Here is a 21,998-nt window from a genome sequence, read left to right on the forward strand (position 1 = left end):
AGGAGCTCAAGACTCTTAAGAACGGTAAGATGGCACACTACAACAGAGAGATACAAGACATAAAAAGAGATAGAAACTGTAAAGCCAGTATAAAGCTACAAAGATACAACATAATCTCGGTCTTAACAGCAACTTCAGGAACTCTGAGACTTCCTTGGCAAGTCTGCAAGCCAACAAATTAAGACATGTAAGCATGTCTCACTTAAAGCAAATTGCACTGCTCCCTGCCCATTTCTCCATTTCTGTTTATCTATCAGTGAAGTTTTGTGGGTCTTTGGCTTGAGCCAAGAAGTGCGCCAACTAAATGATTCTAATTGGCAGGAGAAGACTAATAAACATGAGAGGACTTTGGAACAGAAGCAATTCATGCAAATCAATGGAAATAATGAATATGAATGACTGGGAGAGAAGAGTGACGACAATGACGAAACAGTGAGAGAAACTGAAAGGGAACACATTTGGAGAGAGAGAAAGAGAATAGAAGATATCCTGCCTCTGTTGGTGTGTGTCTCCTCTGTCTTGAGTAGTGGCAGGGTGTGCAGAAGTACTGCATCAGGTAAGGCGCACTCTAACATTCTCTCTCTCTCTCTCTCTCTCTCTCTCTCTCTCTCTCTCTCTCTCTCTCTCTCTCTCTCTCTCTCTCTCTCTCTCTCTCTCTCTCTCTCTCTCTCTCTCTCTCTCTCTCTCTCTCTCTCTCTCTCTCTCTCTCTCTCTCTCTCTCTCTCTCTCTCTCTCTCTCTCTCTCTCTCTCTCTCTCTCTCTCTCTCTCTCTCTCTCTCTCTCTTCTCTCTCTCTCTCTCTCTCTCTCTCTCTCACCCCCCCTCCCCCCTCCCCCCCCCCGTGGGCATGACTGCCCTGGGTGAGGGACTGCTTGCCATGCCCTGGCTGTGCCCTCTCTGTAACCCTGTCAGACAGACGCTGATCCACCCAGGTGCCCAATGGACCCAGCGGCGTGCCACACTGCCCTACCATGCCGCCAGGCATCCACAACCAGGAGACCCCTGCTCACCCAGACCAAACACGCTCATGCCCTTCTCAGTGTAAGAGTGAGAGAGTGAAAGAAAGAAAGAGGATACCCGCTGGGCACAACAGTCTCCACTCAGGCCGAAGGTCAGACCAAGATCAATATCTCAATCAGATTGTGGAGAGAGAACTGGGGAGTGCCAGGAGAAGGAAAGGAGGGAAGTAGGAAGACGGTTCAGGGCTGGAGTAAGCAGAGTTAGGTAAGGAAAGATGGGGGTCGTTATTTTGGGCTGTGGTGTTTATGTGTGTGTGTGTGTGTGAGTGAGTGAGTGAGTGAGTGAGTGAGTGAGTGAGTGAGTGAGTGAGTGAGTGAGTGAGTGAGTGAGTGAGTGAGTGAGTGAGTGAGTGAGTGAGTGAGTGAGTGAGTGAGTGAGTGTGTGTGTGTGTGTGCATAACACCCTACCTGCTAGCAAAGTGCTCGATTCTGCTGTGGGTGTCTGCATGGGGTAGCTTGGGAGAGGAGCACGGCCTGGTCAAACACAGAAAAACATCATCAATACCTCTATTACTGGTACTCCCTGGTGTGTGTGTTGGTGTGTGTCTCTGTGTGTTTGACTTGCAAGCCTGATGTGGCCTTTAAACCAGGAGTTTCAGACCAATGTATTGAGGTAAAACTACTCGGCCCTCAAAATAAGGCCTTATGAAATATATATTGTATTGTCTTAAAGAATGTAATTATTTAATCTAATTGAATGATAACTTATTTGCTTAGGATATCACTTGGTGAAGGCCACATGACTGAAAATGAATTAATGCAACCATGTCTCCGTCACTAACAAATACAGTCATGGGTGTTAACTTTACAATTCACTCGAAAGACAAGGCACACTGGGAAACATGCAAATAAGGCTTTACTCTAAGCAAACTTAATTTAACACTGAAAAGTGTGGACCCATATACAGTGCATTCAGAAAGTATTCAGACCCCTTGACGTTTTTCAAATTTTGTTACGTTACAGCTTATTCTAAAATTGATTAAACTGTTTTTTCCCCTGATCAATCTACACACAATACCCCATAATGACAAAGCAAATGTATTAAAAATAAAAAGCGGAAATATCAAATTTACATAAGTATTCAGACCCTTTACTCAGTACTTTGTTGAAGCACCTTTGGCAGCGATTACAGCCTCGAGTCTTCTTGGGTATAACGCTACAAGCTTGGCACACCTGTATTTGGGAAGTTTCTCCCATTCTTCTCCGTAGATCCTCTCAAGCTCTGTCAGGTTGGATGGGGAGCGTCGCTGCACAGCTATTTTCAGGTGTCTCCAGAGTTGTTCGATCGGGTTCAAGTCCGGGCTCTGGCTGGGCCACTCAAGGACATTCAGAGACATGTCCCGAAGCCACTCCTGCGTTGTTTTGGCTGTGTGCTAAGGGTCGTTGTCCTGTTGGAAGGTGAACCTTCATCCCAGTCTGAGGTCCTGAGCACTCTGGAGCAGGTTTTCATCAAGGATCTCTCTGTACTTTGCTCCGTTAATCTTTCCCTCGATCCTGACTAGTCTCTCAGTCCCTGCCGCTGAAAAACATCCCCACAGCATGATGCTGCCACCACCATGCTTCACTGTAGGGATGGTGCCAGGTTTCCTCCAGACGTGACGCTTGGCATTCAGGCCAAAGAGTTCAATCTTGGTTTCATCAGACCAGAGAATCTTGTTTCTCATGGTCTGAAAGTCCTTTAGATGCCTTTTGGCAAACTCCAAGCGGGCTGTCATGTGCCTTTTACTGATGAGTGGCTTCCGTCTGGCCACTCTACCATAAAGGCCTGATTGGTGGAGTGCTGCAGAGATGGTTGTCCTTCTGGAAGGTTCTCCCATCTCCACAGAGGAGATTGAACACTTTCAGTCCTTATTCAGTGTTGATTCAACACTGGAGAACTTTCAGTGTGTGTGTGGGTGCGTGTGCATCTACTTTTTACAAACTTCTTAAGTCCACTTCATGTACAACCAACTACCCTCCATGTCCCAAGTCTTTTCTCCCCTCAACATAATAGAATATAACACTGTCATAAACAAGCAGTCTCTCTCTCAACAAATAAAGTCAATGACTATTTTTACAAGCTATTTTCCTGTCTTCTCTGTGCCAGTCTGTCTAGCCATCTATCTCTATAGGGGTATGACTCACGTCTCAGAGCTCTCTGCCTCCAGCACGGACTGGACAGGCAGGTAGCCCCGCTGGGGGTGCTTGCTGAAGTACTGCTTCGACCGGAACTTGTTCTTCAGCGTCTTGGCAAAGTCCCGCATCTTCTCTCCTGAGGTGGTCTGCCACATGATTTAGATGAAGGGACCGGAATGGAGGAGAGGAGTGGGGGATGAGGGGAGGGAGGGAGGGGGTGGAGGAGAGGAGAGGGAGATGAGGGGGGAAGGGGTGGAGGAGAGGAGAGGGGGATGGGGATGAGTGGAGGAGAGGGGGATGAGGGGGTGGAGGAGAGGAGAGGAGAGGAGAGGGGGATGGGGGGTGAAGGAGAGGAGAGGGGGATGGGGATGGAGTGGAAGAGAGGAGAGGGGGAAGGGGGTGGTGGAGGAGAGGGGGATGGGGATGGAGGAGAGGAGGATGGGGGGGGTGGAGGAGTAGTGGGAGGACAGGAAGACAAAGTGAACCACTTTAGAATTCTCCATACTGCACATGCATGCACATACGCGTGCACGCAGACACACACACACACACACACACGCGCGCGCGCGCATGCACACGCACACACACACACACACACACACACACACACACACACACACACACACACACACACACACACACACACACACACACACAAACACAAACACACAGCTAGCCAACATTCCCTAGATAGCCTTGTCTTTAACTAAACTTTCTGATAGTGCCCTACGGCTAGTCCAGTATTCTATCTCCCTCTATCTCCCTCGGACCTCACTGGCCTACTCACCTCCACTCCATCATACAACCCAGCAGCATAGGAGTCAGAGCCCAGGTGAAAAACTCCAGCTTAGCTCCACTTAAACCTTCCCCTGGTTGAAATACTGCCCTGGGAGAAATGATTTGGCACATGTCTCCCTGCCATATCTCACAGCCTCGCATTGATTGGAGTTGAAGTAGAGTGCTAGTGTGACATCCTCTTTGTGCACTCTCTTAAAGGGGCAATCTGCAATTGCTATATCCATTTCTGGACTGTTAAATTAATTATTATTGCCCATTGATTTTTGAAGAAAATAACTTATAAATGCCTCATGGGCTTAGTTCAACTGTCTAACCCTATCAGAACCCACAGTATAAGTGTGTCTTACTTCATTGTACGCAAACAATGTATAGCCTACAAACATGGTTTAAGGGATAGTACACCCAAATTACTAAATGGCATATTGGTTCCTTACCCTGTAAGCAGTCAAGGTATGACAGCAATCAATGATTTGGTTTAGTTCCCTTGGCACTGTTTTCACATGCTAAAGTTTTAGCATTTGTGGCACAAATCCCATTCAAGACATGGGACCGATATAAGCATTTTTCACGCATTATGTTCAAACGTCTACAAGTTACTTTGTTGAGCTTCACAATCAATTTGAGATACTTTCGGATGATTTGGACATGATGCACGAAAAATGCTAATATCTGTCCCATGACTTGAATGCTTACAAGGTAAGGAAACCAATGTGTCATTTTAAACTATAATTTTGATATCATGGACGGTCAATCCTTGCATCCATAGCTCTGTCTATGAATTTGAGAGTGGTTACATATCTCCAGCCCCAACCCTCAGCTGTTGACCGAAACAATGGAGGGGTGGCCACTTTGTTATTGTTTAAACTGCAGATTGCCTCTTTAAGAGGGAAGTGTAGAGCATATTGCGGGCTGTGTCTGAAATGGCACCCTATTTCCTACATAGTTCACTACTTTTGACCTTTAATTGGGTGACATGTGGGAGGCAGCCTGGGTGTAGTACCCCTTCTTACTGGGGTATAGTACTCCATGATGGGGTATTGGAGCTGCTTCTTTCCCTTGGTTGTGCGTCCTGTGAGGAAGCACGTCTGGCAGATGTCCACATTGAATTGTTTAAGACTGCGGTACCTGTCAGGACAGATCAGCAGAACGGACAATTATATCACAGTCAGTAACATTAGAGAGGCCCTAGTAATAGCTCTATCCTCATCCATGATGTTGTTGAATTCAAGGCTCTCTGTGTGTATGTGTGTGTGTGTGTCTATGTGTGTTACATCCACCTTTCTTAATCTCTGATAGAGGTACAATAGACCCACCTGAATCCCTTGATGGGGCACTGTTTACAGATGTAACACTTGGCCTGGTGCTTGGCTGACTCGGCCACAGCCACACGCTGTAGAACAGCCAGCCACACTACTGACTGGGGCTCCAGGCTCATCCACTCCAGGAAATGAGATACCTCAATGGCTGGCTTCCCTGGGGCCTACGGGAGGAAGAACATGGGAAACATTATACCTGAGTAACTTGTGCTTGTTTTTTCTCCTGTTTGTTTGTGTGTAAAATGCTACTATCCATTACAGTTATGCAATACAATTAAACTACCTGTAGTTCCATAGGGTTCTTCTTCTTCTTCTTCTTTTATTTTTTATTTTTTGGGGGGTAGATCAGCTTAATATTACAGATAGATTGTAACTTCCATCAATTAATTGTCTGCATCACTTCCAAACCCCCATTTATATATATACACTGCTCAAAAAAATAAAGGGAACACTTAAACAACACAATGTAACTCCAAGTCAATCACACTTCTGTGAAATCAAACTGTCCACTTAGGAAGCAACACTGATTGACAATACATTTCACATGCTGTTGTGCAAATGGAATAGACAACAGGTGGAAATTATAGGCAATTAGCAAGACACCCCCAATAAAGGACTGGTTTTGCAGGTGGTGACCACAGACCACTTCTCAGTTCCTATGCTTCCTGGCTGATGTTTTGGTCACTTTTGAATGCTGGTGGTGCTTTCACTCTAGTGGTAGCATGAGACGGAGTCTACAACCCACACAAGTGGCTCAGGTAGTGCAGCTCATCCAGGATGGCACATCAATGCGAGCTGTGGCAAGAAGGTTTGCTGTGTCTGTCAGCGTAGTGTCCAGAGCATGGAGGCGCTACCAGGAGACAGGCCAGTACATCAGGAGACGTGGAGGAGGCCGTAGGAGGGCAACAACCCAGCAGCAGGACTGCTACCTCCGCCTTTGTGCAAGGAGGAGCAGGAGGAGCACTGCCAGAGCCCTGAAAAATGACCTCCAGCAGGCCACAAATGTGCATGTGTCTGCTCAAACGGTCAGAAACAGACTCCATGAGGGTGGTATGAGGGCCCGACGTCCACAGGTGGGGGTTGTGCTTACAGCCCAACACCGTGCAGGACGTTTGGCATTTGCCAGAGAACACCAAGATTGGCAAATTCACCACTGGCGCCCTGTGCTCTTCACAGATGAAAGCAGGTTCACACTGAGCACGTGACAGAGTCTGGAGATGCCGTGGAGAACGTTCTGCTGCCTGCAACATCCTCCAGCATGACCGGTTTGGCGGTGGGTCAGTCATGGTGTGGGGTGGCATTTCTTTGGGGGGCCGCACAGCCCTCCATGTGCTCGCCAGAGGTAGCCTGACTGCCATTAGGAACCGAGATGAGATCCTCAGACCCCTTGTGAGACCATATGCTGGTGCGGTTGGCCCTGGGTTCCTCCTAATGCAAGACAATGCTAGACCTCATGTGGCTGGAGTGTGTCAGCAGTTCCTGCAAGAGGAAGGCATTGATGCTATGGACTGGCCCGCCCGTTCCCCAGACCTGAATCCAATTGAGCACATCTGGGACATCATGTCTCACTCCATCCACCAACGCCAAGTTGCACCACAGACTGTCCAGGAGTTGGCGGATGCTTTATTCCAGGTCTGGGAGGAGATCCCTCAGGAGACCATCCGCCACCTCATCAGGAGCATGCCCAGGCGTTGTAGAGAGGTCATACAGGCATGTGGAGGCCTCATTTTGACTTGTTTTAATGACATTACATCAAAGTTGGATCAGCCTGTAGTGTGGTTTTCCACTATAATTTTGAGGGTGACTCCAAATCCAGACCTCCATGGGTTGATAAATTTGATTTCCATTGATAATTTTTGTGTGATTTTGTTGTCAGCACATTCAACTATGTAAAGAAAAAAGTATTTAATAAGATTATTTCATTCATCCAGATCTAGGATGTTATTTTAGTGTTCCCTTTATTTTTTTGAGCAGTGTATATACACATACACATACATATATATATATATATATATATATATATATATATATATATATACATACATATATACACACACACACATACATACACACATACATACATACGTACATACATACACATACTTATCCTTTAAAAAAATATATATTCCCCTTTATTACTTTCCAACCCCGCCACCCTTTCCCTACTTGGAGTAAACTAGTGAACAACAATGCTTAGGCCTCTACTTCCAGCTTATACTTACTATCTACATTTTATGGACACAGTCAATTATATTTTGTTTGTTTTTTCTCCTGAAGTTCTTCTACTCTCAACCTCTCCGATCATTTTACAACCTATATACTTATTATGGACACAGTATGCTTACATTATTAGTTATCTTGTTATTATTTGTTGTTAGTTGTTATTAGTACCATCCTTCAATTCCATTCAACACCACCCATCTATCTCTTAACACCATCCATATAGGATTTCTATTTGCCATATATATTTCAACTGTACTGTGATGTCTTACAAAAGTTCTGAACCTTTCTATTCTCATTGTTTCTACAGATTGTGAATTGAAAATAAACATTTTTGCTAAAAGTATTATTATATTATTGATCGATTGACTATGACTTTTCTATCTGCAAGGTTAGCTCCAGGTAAATATTGCAATCCTTTAGCCATTCCTGGACCACTGCGCCTCCCAAGTGGTTCGAATCCAGGCTCTGCTGTAGCCGGCCACAACCGGGAGACCAATGGGGCGGCGCACAATTGGCCCAGGGTAGGGGAGGGAATGGCCGGCAGGGAGGTAGCTCAGTTGGTAGAGCATGGTGTTTGCAACGCCAGGGTTGTGGGTTCGATTCCCACGGGGGGCCAGTATAAAAAAAGAGTAATGTATTCACTAACTGTAAGTCGCTCTGGATAAGAGCGTCTGCTAAATGACGTAAATGTAATGTAAATGTGTCCAAAAGCAAGCTACAAATGGACAGTACCAAAACAAATGATCTAATGATTCTGTCTCTTCGCAGCAAAATCTGCAGAGCTGGGAAGATTGTATCCCCCATATAAATAACGTTGTATTGGTAGCAAGAATTTTATATAATAATTTAAATTGAAAGATTCTAAATTTTGAATCCGGTGTCGTTTTGCGTATCAGTTCATAAACACTATGCCATTGGATCGGTACGTCAAAAATCTCTTCCCAACTATTTTGAAATCTATATGGGTGTCATGGATTCAGCCGAGGCTGCCCCTCCTCCTTGCTCGGGCAGGCTTCGGCGTTCGTCGTCACCGGAGTACTAGCTGCTACCGATCCATGTATCTATGTTCAACTTGTTTTGTCTTTATTGGTCACACCTGTTTCCCATTATGTAGTTATGTCTTCCCTATATAACCCTCTGTCTCACACTGTGTGTTGTGTGTGTTTGTTCATGTTTCGGTTGTCGTTAGTGTGCGGGTTTGTTCCCTCCCTGCGTGGAGGTTGTTGTTCTTTCTTTTACCTTCGAGTAAAGTACGCCTTTTGATTAGCTCTGTGTCCTGCGCCTGACTTCGCCTACTGCATTACACTGACGCCCTGACAATGGGACGGCTGTCAATCCTTTGGTCCTTAAATGAAACTGATATACTTTTTTATTTATCACAGTTTTCCTTAAGTGTTCTTATTAGTAGGTAATTACATATTCCCTTAAAGTTACCCTGGAAGAACTCTGTTAAAAGCACAAATACATAAACAGGAGGTTGATATGTCTCCTCCTGCTCGGTTTGCGCCCAGATTAAGGCACCTAGGCACCTCCCAGCGGGTTAGTTACAACCTTTACCAGTTCCACAACGACCATGGTCTCACCTAAGTGTTGATTTCCTGACTGATCTTCCCCTCTCCCAAGGTAACACCACCATCCTGGTCGTTGTGGACCGCTTTTCCAAGGCCTGCCGCCTCCTTCCTCTGCCCGGTCTCCCCAAAGCTCTGCAAACTGCGGAGGCCCTGTTTACACACGTCTTCCGGAACTACGGGGTACCAGAGGATATAGTGTCTGACCGAGGTCCCCAGTTCACATCCAGGGTCTGGAAGGCGTTCATGGAACATCTGGGGGTCTCGGTCAGCCTGACCTCTGGGTTCCACCCCGACTCTAATGGGCAGGTGGAACGGGTAAATCAGGATGTGGGTAGGTTCCTGCGGTCCTACTGCCAGGACCGGCCGGGGGAGTGGTCGCTGTTCTTGCCATGGTGAGGCCCCGGTCTTCGTACCGGGGGATCGGGTCTGGCTCTCGACCCAGAATCTGCCCTTCCGCCTGTCCTGCCGGAAGCTGAGCCCGCGGTTTGTGGGGCCGTTCAAAGTCCTGAGGAGAATCAACGAGGTCACCTATAGGTTATTACTTCCCCCTGATTACCATATTAACCCCTCATTTCATGTGTCTCTCCTCAGGCCGGTGGTGGCTGGTCCGCTCCAGGAGTCTGAGGTGCGGGAGGTCCCTCCACCTCCTCTGGACATCGAGGGGTCCCCGGTGTACTCTGTCCGCTCCATCCTGGATTCGAGGCGTCGGGTGGGGGGCTTTCAGTACCTCGTGGAGTGGGAGGGGTACGGTCCGGAGGAACGGTGCTGGGTCCCGGTGAGGGATATCCTCGATCCCTCCCTGTTGCGGGATTTCCACCGTCGCCATCCGGCTCGCCCTGCTCCCCGAGGCCGGGGTCGGCGCGCTGCTGGAGCTGCGCGTCAAGGGGGGGTACTGTCACAACTTCCGCCGAGGCTGCCTCCCCTCCTTGTTCGGGCAGGCTTCGGCGTTCGTCGTCACCGGCTTACTAGCCACTGCCGCTCCATATATCATCATTCCATTTGTCTTGTCACACCTGGTTCATATCCCCTCATTAGTCTGTGTATGTATTCCCTCTGCCCCCTTGTCCTTGTGGGTGATTGTTTTATGTGAGTTGAGTGTATCTCGGTGGAGCTACTCATTTCTTGTGTTGCCAGGGTAGATTATTTCCCTATGCCTGTATTTTGTTGGAGCTACCTGTACCTTGTATTGCCGGGGTAGCTTGTTCCCTTGTGCCTGTATTTTGTTGTCGCTATCCAGCGCAACTGTGTACGACGGAATAAACTCTGTATTCTGTGATTTACCCTCCTGCGCCTGACTCCTTCTAATCACACTCATCACACTTTTCTCTCCTCTCCTCTATTCTCCTCAAATCTCCTCTCTTCCCCTCAACTCTCCTGTCCTAAACTCTCCTCAACTCTCATCTCCTCAGCACTCCTCTCCTCCCATCTCCTCAGCTCTTCTCTCCTCTCCTCAACTCAACCGCTCCTCTCTGCTCTTTTCTCTGCCCTGCCCTGCTCACCTCTCCTCAAGTCTCCTCAACTTTCCTCAGCTCTCCTCAGCTCTCCTCAACTCTTCTCAACTCTCCTCTCCTCAACTCAACCGCTCCTCTCCTCTCTGCTCTTTTCTCTGCCCTGCTCACCTCTCCTCAACTCTCCTCTCCTCAACTCTCCTCTCCTTTCTGCTCTATGGTTCAGTCGCCAGCTCTGATTGTGGGGGGACAAATGTTTCAACATACTGAACACACTGAGTACATACTGAACACACCTAGTACACTGCACTGGATATATGGATTGTTCTGGCCACATCCAAACTGACTGTCCACAGTATCAATAACTATAAGAACTGGACACACTGACTGTCCACAGTATCAATAACTATTAGAACTGGACACAGTGACTGACCACAGTATCAATAGCTATTAGAACTGGACCCACGGACTGTCCACAGCATCAATAACTATTAGAACTGGACACAGTGACTGTCCACAGTATTAATAGCTATTAGAACTGGACCCACTGACTGTCCACAGTATCAATAGCTATTAGAACTGGACACAGTGACTGTCCACAGTATCAATAACTATTAGAACTGGACCCACGGACTGTCCACAGTATCAATAGCTATTAGAACTGGACCCACGGACTGTCCACAGCATCAATAACTATTAGAACTGGACCCACTGACTGTCCACAGTTTCACTGACTACACAAAGCCACGACACACAAAACACACACAACTTACACTCTCCATGGCCTCACAGAGTACAACAGACTGGTCTCTCTATACATACAGAGCATGGAGGGCCACATCACAGCATGCTTACTGTAGTGTAACTCCCTCCCTCCCTCTGATCCTGCCATCCTCCATGTAGAGCCAAACCCATCTGCCCCTATGTCATCAATGACTCCGCTACACCTCTCCGCTACACCCTACACCCACAAGAGGAGCTAGCGCACGTCATCCCCTCACTTTGACTTCATTACCATGCCAACTTGATAAATTGTTTATTTGGGCACTTCTGATTGGCACTACACTGATAATGAAATCTGCTCATAAAAGACTTGACATAAAGCAAATAGACTTGACAAACAGGCTGATATCAGAAGCATGGACGGGAATCGAGCGAGATTTAATTAAGGGTTGGCTGTAAAAAAGTGAAGAATTAGGGGTTTTAGAAAGGTTTTAAAAAAGCCAACTCCCAAAAACCTAGTCCCTACTTGTCCCAAACCTATAATTAAAGGGACTGCTTTATAAATACATTTATCTCCTGAGCTAAATGCCACGAGGCGGGATTTCAAAAAGCTGAACCCCCATGTTTGAGAGTGGGAATGGCAATGCCCTCAGCAACAGAAGTGTTGTTGACAGTTCTTCCATGTCTCCATCTGCTAACTGTAAAACTTTAAAATAATGTTATATGGTTCCCCCAACACAGTCTTTTAAACCCGATTAATTTCACAAATATCCTTAAAAACATGTCCACAGACCACATTGGTTCACACAGGATTTCCCTCAGAATGAATAATTGCATCAGTAACACGATCAATGCCCCGCACATAGTGCATTGTAAGCACATTTATAATGCTTAAAGGCCCAGTGCAGTCAAAAACTAGATTTTATATATATTCCCATATATACTGTGGAATAATACTGTGAAATTGTGAAAATTATGATTATGCCCTTTTAGTGTAAGCGCTGTTTGAAAAGACCCCCTGAAATCTCAGCCTGTTTTGGTGAGATACAGTTTTGGACTGCCTGGTGACATCTCCAATAACAAATAGAATTTCAAATCTCTCTGCCAATAACAGCTCACGCAGACCACTCCCAGACAGTCCAAGCAAAATTCTGGCTTGAGAAATTGCGTGGTGTCTGCGTGCGTGCCTGCCTGCCTGCGTGTACGTATGTATGTGTTTGCAGCCTGCGCGTGTGTGTGTGTGTGTCTGTCTGTGTGTCTGTCTGTGTGTGTGTGTGTGTGTGTGTGTGTGTGTGTGCGTGTGTGTGTGTAGTTATCTCACCATGCGGAAGCAGCTGCGTACACTGGGCTCCACGTTGCTCCCTCCGAAGGCGGCCACCTCTCCCAGCTGTCGGGGGATCTGGATGGCTTCATAGAGCAGCATACTGAGGTAACGCTGGTCTGTCAGACCCCCTGGACCAGACACCTGCCTGAACAGGTCTGACAAAACATATCGGGTTAATACTATGTGTGTGTGTGTGTGACACTATGTTCACCCATGTGTAATGTGTAGTATCTAAGCCTGTGTGTAATGTGTAGTATCTAAGCCTGTGTGTAATGTGTAGTATCTAAGCCTGTGTGTAATGTGTAGTATCTAAGCCTGTGTGTAATGTGTAGTATCTAAGCCTGTGTGTAATGTGTAGTATCTAAGCCTGTGTGTAATGTGTAGTATCTAAGCCTGTGTGTAATGTGTAGTATCTAAGCCTGTGTGTAATGTGTAGTATCTAAGCCTGTGTGTGTATACAGTATGTCTGTTTGTGTGAATGAGCGTATATTACATCTACTATTCACACCTATGCATACAGTGCATTCGGAAAGTATTCAGATCTCTTCACTTTTTCCACATTGACTTTTTCCACATCACTCAGACAGAGCTCCAGAGTTCCTCTGTGGAGATGGGAGAACCTTCCAGAAGGATAACCATCTCTGCAGCACTCCACCAATCAGGCCTTTATGGTAGAGTGGCCAGAAGGAAGCCACTCCTCAGTAAAAGGCACATGACAGCCCGCTTGGAGTTTGCCAAAAGGCACCTAAAGGACTCTCAGACCATGAGAAACAAGATTCTCTGGTATGATGAAACCAAGATTAAACTCTTTGGCCTGAACGCCAAGCGTCACATCTGGAGGAGACCTGGCACCATCCCTACGTTGAAGCATGGTGGTGGCAGCATCATGCTGTGGGGATGTTTTTCAGTGGCAGGGTCTGGGAGACTAGTCAGGATCGAGGGAAAGATTAACGGAGCAAAGTACAGAGAGATCCTTGATGAAAACCTGCTCCATAGCGCTCAGGACCTCAGACTGGGGCGAAGGTTCACCTTCCAACAGAACAATGACCCTAAGCACACAGCCAAGACAACGCAGGAGTGGCTTCAGGACAAGACTCTGAATGTCCTTGAGTGGCCCAGCCAGAGCCCGGACTTGAACCCAATCTAACATCTGTGAAGAGACCTGAAAATAGCTGTGCAGCGACGCTCCCCATCCAACCTGACACGGCTTGAGAGAATCTGCAGAGAAGAATGGGAGAAACTCCCCAAATACAGGTGTGCCAAGCTTGTAGCGTCATACCAAAAGGTGCTTCAACAAAGTACTGAGTAAAGGGTCTGAATACTTATGTAAATGTGATATTTCAGTTTTCTGTTTTTAATACATTTGCTTTGTCATTATGGGGTAAGGCTGTAACGTAACAAAATGTGGAAAAAGTCCAGGGGTCTGAATACTTTACCAATGCACTGTATGTACCCACATCCATGTTCTCAGTGTTTCTCTATGTGTGTGGCCGATATTTCCCTCTGACTGTATCTAGGTCTGTTGGGAGAGAGAGAGCTACAGTAGAGAGAGAGAGAGAGAGAGAGAGAGAGGAGGGGCAACCGTGTTGATCTAATTGCAGACAACGGGCTGCATTAGTGCTCGCTGCCTCGTCAGGCTCTGAAAGGGGCCTTCATCTGCGAGTCGTGACTCTGCCTGTCACTGAGGAGATGGATACTGACAGCTGTGTGAAGGTGCTGCACAATGCCATTATAAATAGCACCAGCCCCAGCCTGCCTGCCTCTCCCATGCACATGACTCAGGAGGGAGTAGAAGACACTGACACCTGCATGTTAAACAGTCTGATAATGTCAGCCTCTACCCCACACACACACACACACACGTCGTCAGCCTCTCTACCCTAGTAATGTGGAACCCTTGAACACACTCATGCGCACACACACACACACACAAACACACACACACACACAAAAACACTGTGTCTGCCATACTGCCACGCTGCCACGTTCACTCATTCACCAGATGTGCCCGTTGTTTACTAGCATAATCAGGTATCATCTCTCCTCTGAGCTTAGGAGACAAAATGTGTGATCAATCACTGGGACAAACTGGCATGGCTGGCATCACTGCTCCCCTCTACCCTCACAAGCATCCAGGGGCATGCCTTTCCTGCTTTGTCGGCCATAACAAAAGACTCAAAATCTGTCAATCAATTTTTACGAGCTGTCACAGATGGTGTGCCAACTGACAGTGGGCCTGCCCTGACCTGCTGGGGCTAAAGTCTTGTATCCCGTGACTTTCTGTTCCAGGTCTCTCACTATGGATGACAGCGCTCATTCTCTCTCCTCCCCCTCTTCTTCACATATTTAAAAGGCTGTGTCGTAAAATGTGGTTACAAAGAAGCTGTAAAATGGTTTTACTTCCCTTGAGCTGGCCACCAGTGAAATATTAGAGCATAATTGAAAATCGAAAAGGGAAGCCAGAGGGGCCCAGAGAGAGAGCTGAGTGTGGTGAGTGTGGGTCTTCTCTCTACCATAGTGTCTTCTCTCTGCTTAAAAGCCCTATGTACTTTGAACAGAGAGAGAGAGAGAGAGAGAGAGAGAGAGAGCACACCGAGAGAGAGAGAGAGAGAGATAGAGAGAGAGAGAGAGAGACAGAGAGAGAGAGAGAGAGAGAGAGAGAGAGAGAGAGAGAGAGAGAGAGAGAGAGAGAGAGAGAGAGAGAGAGAGAGAAAGAAAGAGAGAGCGCACCGAGAGAGAGAGAGCGCGAGAGAGAGAGCGAGAGAGAGAGAGCGAGAGAGAGAGAGACAGAGCCTTTCTACATTATTATACAGCAGAGTAATTTCCTCCATTAGGCTAAGTGGTTGTCTTCATGTAATGCTTGCAATCAGGCTGGTTTGTTTTTGTCCTTATTTAGGGGGCTGCAGTGCTGTGATGTCTACATGAACGGGTCTCATACTTACATTTATACTTCTCCTGAACATCCGCATTGCACAGGCTCACCAGTCCCGTCTTGAAGGAGAGGACGCGCATCTTCCCATTGCGACCACTAGGGAGAAAGGAGGAGGGCAGGACAGAAAGAGAGAGAGAGAGAGACAGAAAGATTGTTATATATACAGTGCTTTCGGGAAGTATTCAGACCCCTTGACCTTTTCCACATTTTGTTACATTACAGCCTTATTCTAAAATGGATTAAATAAAAACAAATCCTCATCAATCTATTATTATTATTATTATTATTATACAATACCCCATAATGACAAAGCGAAAACTGGTTAGTAGAAATTTTGGCAAATGTATAAAAAAAACAAACATAAGTATTCAGACCCTTTGCTATGAGACTTCGAAATTGAGCTCAGGTGCATTCTGTTTCCATTGATAATTTTTTAGATGTTTCTACAACTTGATTGGAGTCCACCTGTGGTAAATTCAATTGATTGGACATGATTTGGAAAGGCACACACCTGTATATATAAGGTCCCACAGTTGACAGTGCATGTAAGAACAAAAACTAAGCCATGAGGTCGAAGGAATTGTCCATGGAGCTCCGAGACAGGATTGTGTTGAGGCACAGATCTGGGGAAGGGTACCAAAACATTTCTGCAGCATTGAAGGTCCCCAAGAACACAGTGGCCTCCATCATTCTGAAATGGAAGAAGTTTGGAATCACCAAGACTCTTCCTAGAGCTGGCCACCCGGCCAAAATTAGCAATCGGGGGAGAAGGGCCTTGGTCAGGGAGGTGACCAAGAACCCGATGGTCACTCTGACAGAGCTCCAGAGTTCCTCTGTGGAGATGGGAGAACCTTCCAGAAGGATAACCATCTCTGCAGCACTCCACCAATCAGGCTTTTATGGCAGAGTGGCCAGACGGAAGACACTCCTCAGTAAAAGGCACATGACAGCCCGCTTGGAGTTTGCCAAAAGGCACTTAAAGGACTCTCAGACCATGAGAAACAAGATTCTCTGGTCTGATGAAACCATGATTGAACACTTTGGCCTGAATGCCAAGTGTCACGTCTGGAGGAAACCTGGCACCATCCCTACAGTGAAGCATGGTGGTGGAAGCATCATGCTGTGGGGATGTTTTTCAGTCCCAAAGGACTGGGAGACTAGTCAGGATCGAGGGGAAGATTAACGGAGCAAAGTACAGAGAGATCCTTGATGAAAACCTGCTCCAGAGCACTCAGGACCTCAGACTGGGTCGGAGGTTCACCTTCCAACAGGACAATTACCCTAAGCACACAGCCAAGACAACACGGATCCCCCCCCCCCCCCCCCCCCAACTGCATAGACTTTTAAAGGTTAATTAATTATAAATTATGGAATTATGAAAAATATTAATAACATTCCACCCATGAGGCCACTAGGTAATTTAAAATTTGCTGTTCAGGAGTCTTATGGCTTGGGGGTAAAAGCTGTTAAGAAGCCTTTTGGACCTAGACTTGGTGCTCCAGTACCGCTTGCCGTGCGGTAGCAGAGAGAACAGTCTATGACTAGGGTGGCTGGAGTCTTTTATAATTTTTAGGGCCTTCCTCTGACACCGCCTGGTATATAAGTCCTGGATGGCAGGAAGCTTGGCCCCAGTGATGTACTGGGCCGTACGCACTACCCTCTGTCGTGCCTTGCGGTCGGAGGCCGAGCAGTTGCCATACCAAGCGGTGATGCAACCAGTCAGGATGCTCTCTATGGTGCAGCTGTATAACTTTTTGAGGATCTGAGGACCCATGCCAAATCTTTTCAGTCTCCTGAGGGGGAATAGGCTTTGTCGTGCCCTCTTCACGACCATGATAGTTTGTTGGTGATGTGGACACCAAGGAACTTGAAGCTCTCAACCTGTTCCACTACAGCCCCGTCAATGAGAATGGGAGCATGCTCAGTCCTCTTTTTTTTCCTGTAGTCCACAATCATCTCCTTTGTCTTGATCACATTGAGGGAGAGGTTGTTATCCTGCCACTTCACGGCCAGGTCTCTGACCTCCTCCCTATAGGCTGTCTCATCATTGTCAGTGATCAGGCTTACCACTGTTGTGTCGTCGGCAAACTTAATGATGGTGTTGGAGTTGTGCCTGGCCATGCAGTCATGGGTGAACAGGGAGTACAGGAGGGGACTGAGCACACACCCTTCAGGATCAGCGTGGCAGATGTGTTGTTACCTACCCTTACCACCTGGAGCGGCCCGTCAGGAAGTCCAGGATCCAGTTGCAGAGGGAGGTGTTTAGTCCCAGGGTCCTTAGCTTAGTGATGAGCTTTGAGGGCACTATGGTGTTGAACGCTGAGCTGTAGTCAATGAATAGCATTCTCACGTAGGTGTTCATCTTGTCCAGGTGGGAAAGGGCAGTGTGGAGTGCAATAGAGATTGCATCATCTGTGGATCTGTTGGGGCGGTATGCATATTGGAGTGGGGTCTAGGGTTTCTGGGATAATGGTGTTGATGTGAGCCATGACCAACCTTTCAAAGCACTTCATGGCTACAGACGTGAGCGCTACGGTTCGGTAGTCATTTAGGCAAGTTATCGTAGTGTTCTTGGGCACAGGGACTATGGTGGTCTGCTTGAAACATGTTGGTATTACAGACTCAGTCAGGGACATGTTGAAAATGTCAGTGAAGACACTTGCCAGTTGGTCAGCGCATGCCCTGAGGCCTTGTGAATGTTGACCTGCTTAAAAGTCTTACTCACATCGGCTACAAAAAGCGTGATCACACAGTCATCCGGAACAGCTGATGCTCTCATGCATGCTTCAGTGTTGCTTGCCTCGAAGCGAGCATAGAAGTGATTTAGCTCGTCTGGTAGGCTTGTGTCACTGGGCAGCTCGCGGCTGTGCTTCCCTTTGTAGTCTGTAATAGTTTTCAAGCCCTGCCACATCCGACGAGCATCAGAGCCGGTGTAGTACGATTCAATCTTAGTCCTGTATTGACTCTTTGCCTGTTTGATGGTTCATCGGAGGGCATAGCGGGATTTCTTATAAGCGTCCGGGTTAGAGTCCCGCTCCTTGAAAGCGGCAGCTCTAACCTTTAACTCAGTGCGGATGTTGCCTGTAATCCATGGCTTCTGGTTGGGGTATGTGCTTGACTGCAGGAAAGGGTTCCTGACAGTGTGGAAGGCCAGGAAACATGAGCCACAGGGGGTGTACAGACCCTAGAGCTGTGCTGCTGGGGCATGAACACTGAGTATACAAAACATTAAGAACACCTGCTCTTTCCATGACATAGACTGACCAGGTGAATCCAGGTGAAAACTATGATCCCTTATTGATGTCACTTGTTAAGTCCACTTCAATCATTGTAGATGAGGGGGGGGGGACAGGTTAAAGAAGGAATTTTAAGCCTTGAGACAATTGAGACATGGATTGTGTAGTCCGCTGTAGCTCAGTTGGTAGAGCATGGCACTTGCAACGCCAGTGGGTTCTTTTCCCACGGGGGGCCAGTATGAAAATGTATGCACTCACTAACTGTAAGTCGCTCTGGATAAGAGTGTCTGCTAAATGACTAAAATGTAAATGTAAATTGTGTGAGTGTGCCATTCAGAGGGTGAATGGGCAAGAGATTTAAGTGCCTTTGAACGGGGTATGGTAGCAGGTGTCAGGCGCACTGGTTTGTGTCAAGAACTGCAACGCTGCTAGGGTTTTCACGCTCAACAGTTTCCCATGTGTATCAAGAATAAAGGACATCCTAAAGGACATCCAGCAAACTTGACACAACTGTGGGAAGCATTGGAGTCAACATGGGCCAGCATCCCTGTGGAACGCTTTGGACACCTTGTAGAGTCCATGCCTCGACGAATTGAGGCTGTTCTGAAGGCTAAAGGAGGTGCAACTCAACGCTCCCCATCCAACCTGACAGAGCTTGAGAGGATCTGCAGAGAAGAATGGAAGAAACTCCCCAAATACAGGTATGCCAAGCTTGTAGCATCATACCCAAGAAGGTTATTCAACAAAGTACTGAGTAAAGGGTCTGAATACTTATGTAAAAAACTATTTAATCAATTTTAGAATAAGGCTGTAAATTAATAAAATTTGGAAAAAGTGAAGGGGTTTGAATACTTTCCGAATGCACTGTATATATATCTATATATTTTTTGGTACACATATTTAACCCCTTATTATTTGCCACAAAACTACTTCCATTCATTTGTATGGGTTACCTTCAGACGAGTCCCACGACCCTTGTGTGGGTCATAGAGCAAAAACACCATCGTGCCAAACTGTTCGGACAGTACAGATGTTTTCATGAGAAGACAGATTTTTGGCATGTCTCATGGTCTGACAAACATCGCTGTAGCTCAGCCACCTTCCACCGCAGATGTGGAAGCATTGGATTGAGACTGATATCTCTATACTGATATCTCTATACTGATATCTCTATACTGATATCTCTATACTGATATCTCTAGCTTAAACTGACAGATTTTGATGGGGAGTGTTGTATTATGTTACTTAGATTGACGCGCGGGTGCATCAATAGACTCTTAATTAATAAACTTCATAAACATTTAAAAAAACACAAATCTGGTGTTTCAATGTGAAACAGTTTTGTTATATTTCAGTCTTCTGTGATGTTTATAAAGTGTAATATTGGGATGCAAACTCAAAATTGAATACATTTCCACTCTATATCTGACAGAGTACAGGTATCTTCTCTTCTTTAAGCCCATGACAATGTGTGTGAGGTGTATACTTTTGTTTCAAAGTAGATTTGTTCTCTGTGTGACCCTGATTTAGCCCACTGCAGTAACAGTTTTTATGCCTACCCCAACAGGTACTTTACTAGGCATTCTCTTCGCTTGTTGGCTACACTATACCTAGGCCCTCCAACGTATAGGTCCAGAGTCAGCCCCAACCCCAAGCCTGTACACCACCCACTCAGGACAGAAAACACCACAGATGCTGCACTGTCTCCTCCTCCCCACATAACAGTTGGTAGCAAAAGCCCCGTGAATAAAGAGAGAGAGAGAGAGAGAGAGAGCTAGAGAGATAGAAATATTTTTATTTATTTCACCTTTATTTAACCAGGTAAGCCAGTTGAGAACAAGTTCTCATTTACAACTCCGACCTGGCCAAGATAAAGCAAAGCAGTGCGATAATAACAACAACACAGAGTTACATATGGGGTAAAACAAAACATAAAGTCAAAAATACAAACAGAAAATATATATACAGTGTGTGCGAATGTAGTAAGTTATGGAGGTAAGGCAATAAATAGGCCATAGTGCAAAATAGTTACAATTTCGTATTAACACTGGAACAAGGTAGTGGGTTCGATCCCCGGGACCACCCATACACAAAAAAAAAATGTATGCACGCATGACTGTAAGTCGCTTTGGATAAAAGCGTCTGCTAAATGGCATATTATTATTATTATGATAGATGTGCAAAAGATGATGTGCAAATAGAGATACTGGGGTGCAAATTAGCAAAATAAATAACAATATGGGGTGAGGTAGTTGGGTGGGCTAATTTCAGAATGGCTGTGTACAGGTGCAGTGATCGGTAAGCTGCTCTGACAACTGACGCTTAAAGTTAGTGAGTGGGATAAGAGTCTCCAGCTTCAGAGATTTTTGCAGTTCGTTCCAGTCATTGGCAGCAGAGAACTGGAAGGAATGGCGGCCAAAGGAGGTGTTGGCTTTGGGGATGACCAGTGACATATACCTGCTGGAGCGCAGACTACGGGTGGGTGTTGCTATGGTGACCAGTGAGCTAAGGTAAGATGGGGATTTGCCTAGCAGTGATTTATAGATGACCTGGAGCCAGTGGGTTTGGCGACGAATATGTAGTGAGGGCCAGCCAACAAGAGCATACAGGTCACAATGGTGGGTAGTATATGGGGCTTTGGTGACAAAACGGATGGTACTGTGATAGACTACATCCAATTTGCTGAGTAGAGTGTTGGAGGCTATTTTGTAAATGACATCGCCGATGTCAAGGATCGGTAGGATAGTCAGTTTTACGAGGGCATGTTTGGCAGCATGAGTGAAGGAGGCTTTGTTGCGAAATAGGAAGCCGATTCTAGATCTAACTTTTGATTGGAGATGCTTAATGTGAGTCTGGAAGGAGAGTTTACAGTCTAACCAGACACCTAGGTATTTGTAGTTGTCCACATACTCTAGGTCAGACCCGCCGAGAGTAGTGATTCTAGTCGGGTGGGCGGGTGCAAGCAGCGTTCGGTTGAAGAGCATGCATTTAGTTTTACTAGTGTTTAAGAGCAGTTGGAGGCTACGGAAGGAGTGTTGTATGGCGTTGAAGCTCGTCTGGAGGTTTGTTAACACAGTGTCCAATGAAGGGCCAGATGTATACAAAATGGTGTCGTCCGCATAGAGGTGGATCCGAGCTTCACCAGCAGCAAGAGCAACATCATTGATATACACAGAGAATAGAGTCAGCCCGAGAATTGAACCCTGTGGCACCCCCATAGAGACGGCCAGAGGTCCAGACAACAGGCCCTCCGATTTGACACATTGAACTCTATCTGAGAAGTAGTTGGTGAAC

At 46.5% G+C, this 21,998-nt stretch overlaps 1 protein-coding gene across 1 annotated transcript in view; it reads right to left on the reverse strand.

Annotated features, from left to right (window-relative positions):
• Window positions 1–1,422: 1,422 nt before the first annotated feature.
• LOC311126146 (dystrophin-related protein 2-like) overlaps window positions 1,423–21,998 on the reverse strand; it is a gene marked incomplete at both ends in the record, with an annotated part of 44,206 nt that continues 23,630 nt past the window's right edge. Inside the window, 6 exon segments of the mRNA XM_084200162.1 lie at window positions 1,423–1,492; window positions 3,143–3,279; window positions 4,942–5,056; window positions 5,245–5,411; window positions 12,534–12,691; window positions 15,479–15,564. Coding sequence (XP_084056288.1) covers window positions 1,423–1,492; window positions 3,143–3,279; window positions 4,942–5,056; window positions 5,245–5,411; window positions 12,534–12,691; window positions 15,479–15,564 — 733 coding nt within the window.

This window comes from Coregonus lavaretus (assembly GCF_964263955.1).
Source record: "Coregonus lavaretus genome assembly, contig: HAP1_SCAFFOLD_4834, whole genome shotgun sequence".
Lineage (NCBI taxonomy): Eukaryota > Metazoa > Chordata > Actinopteri > Salmoniformes > Salmonidae > Coregonus > Coregonus lavaretus.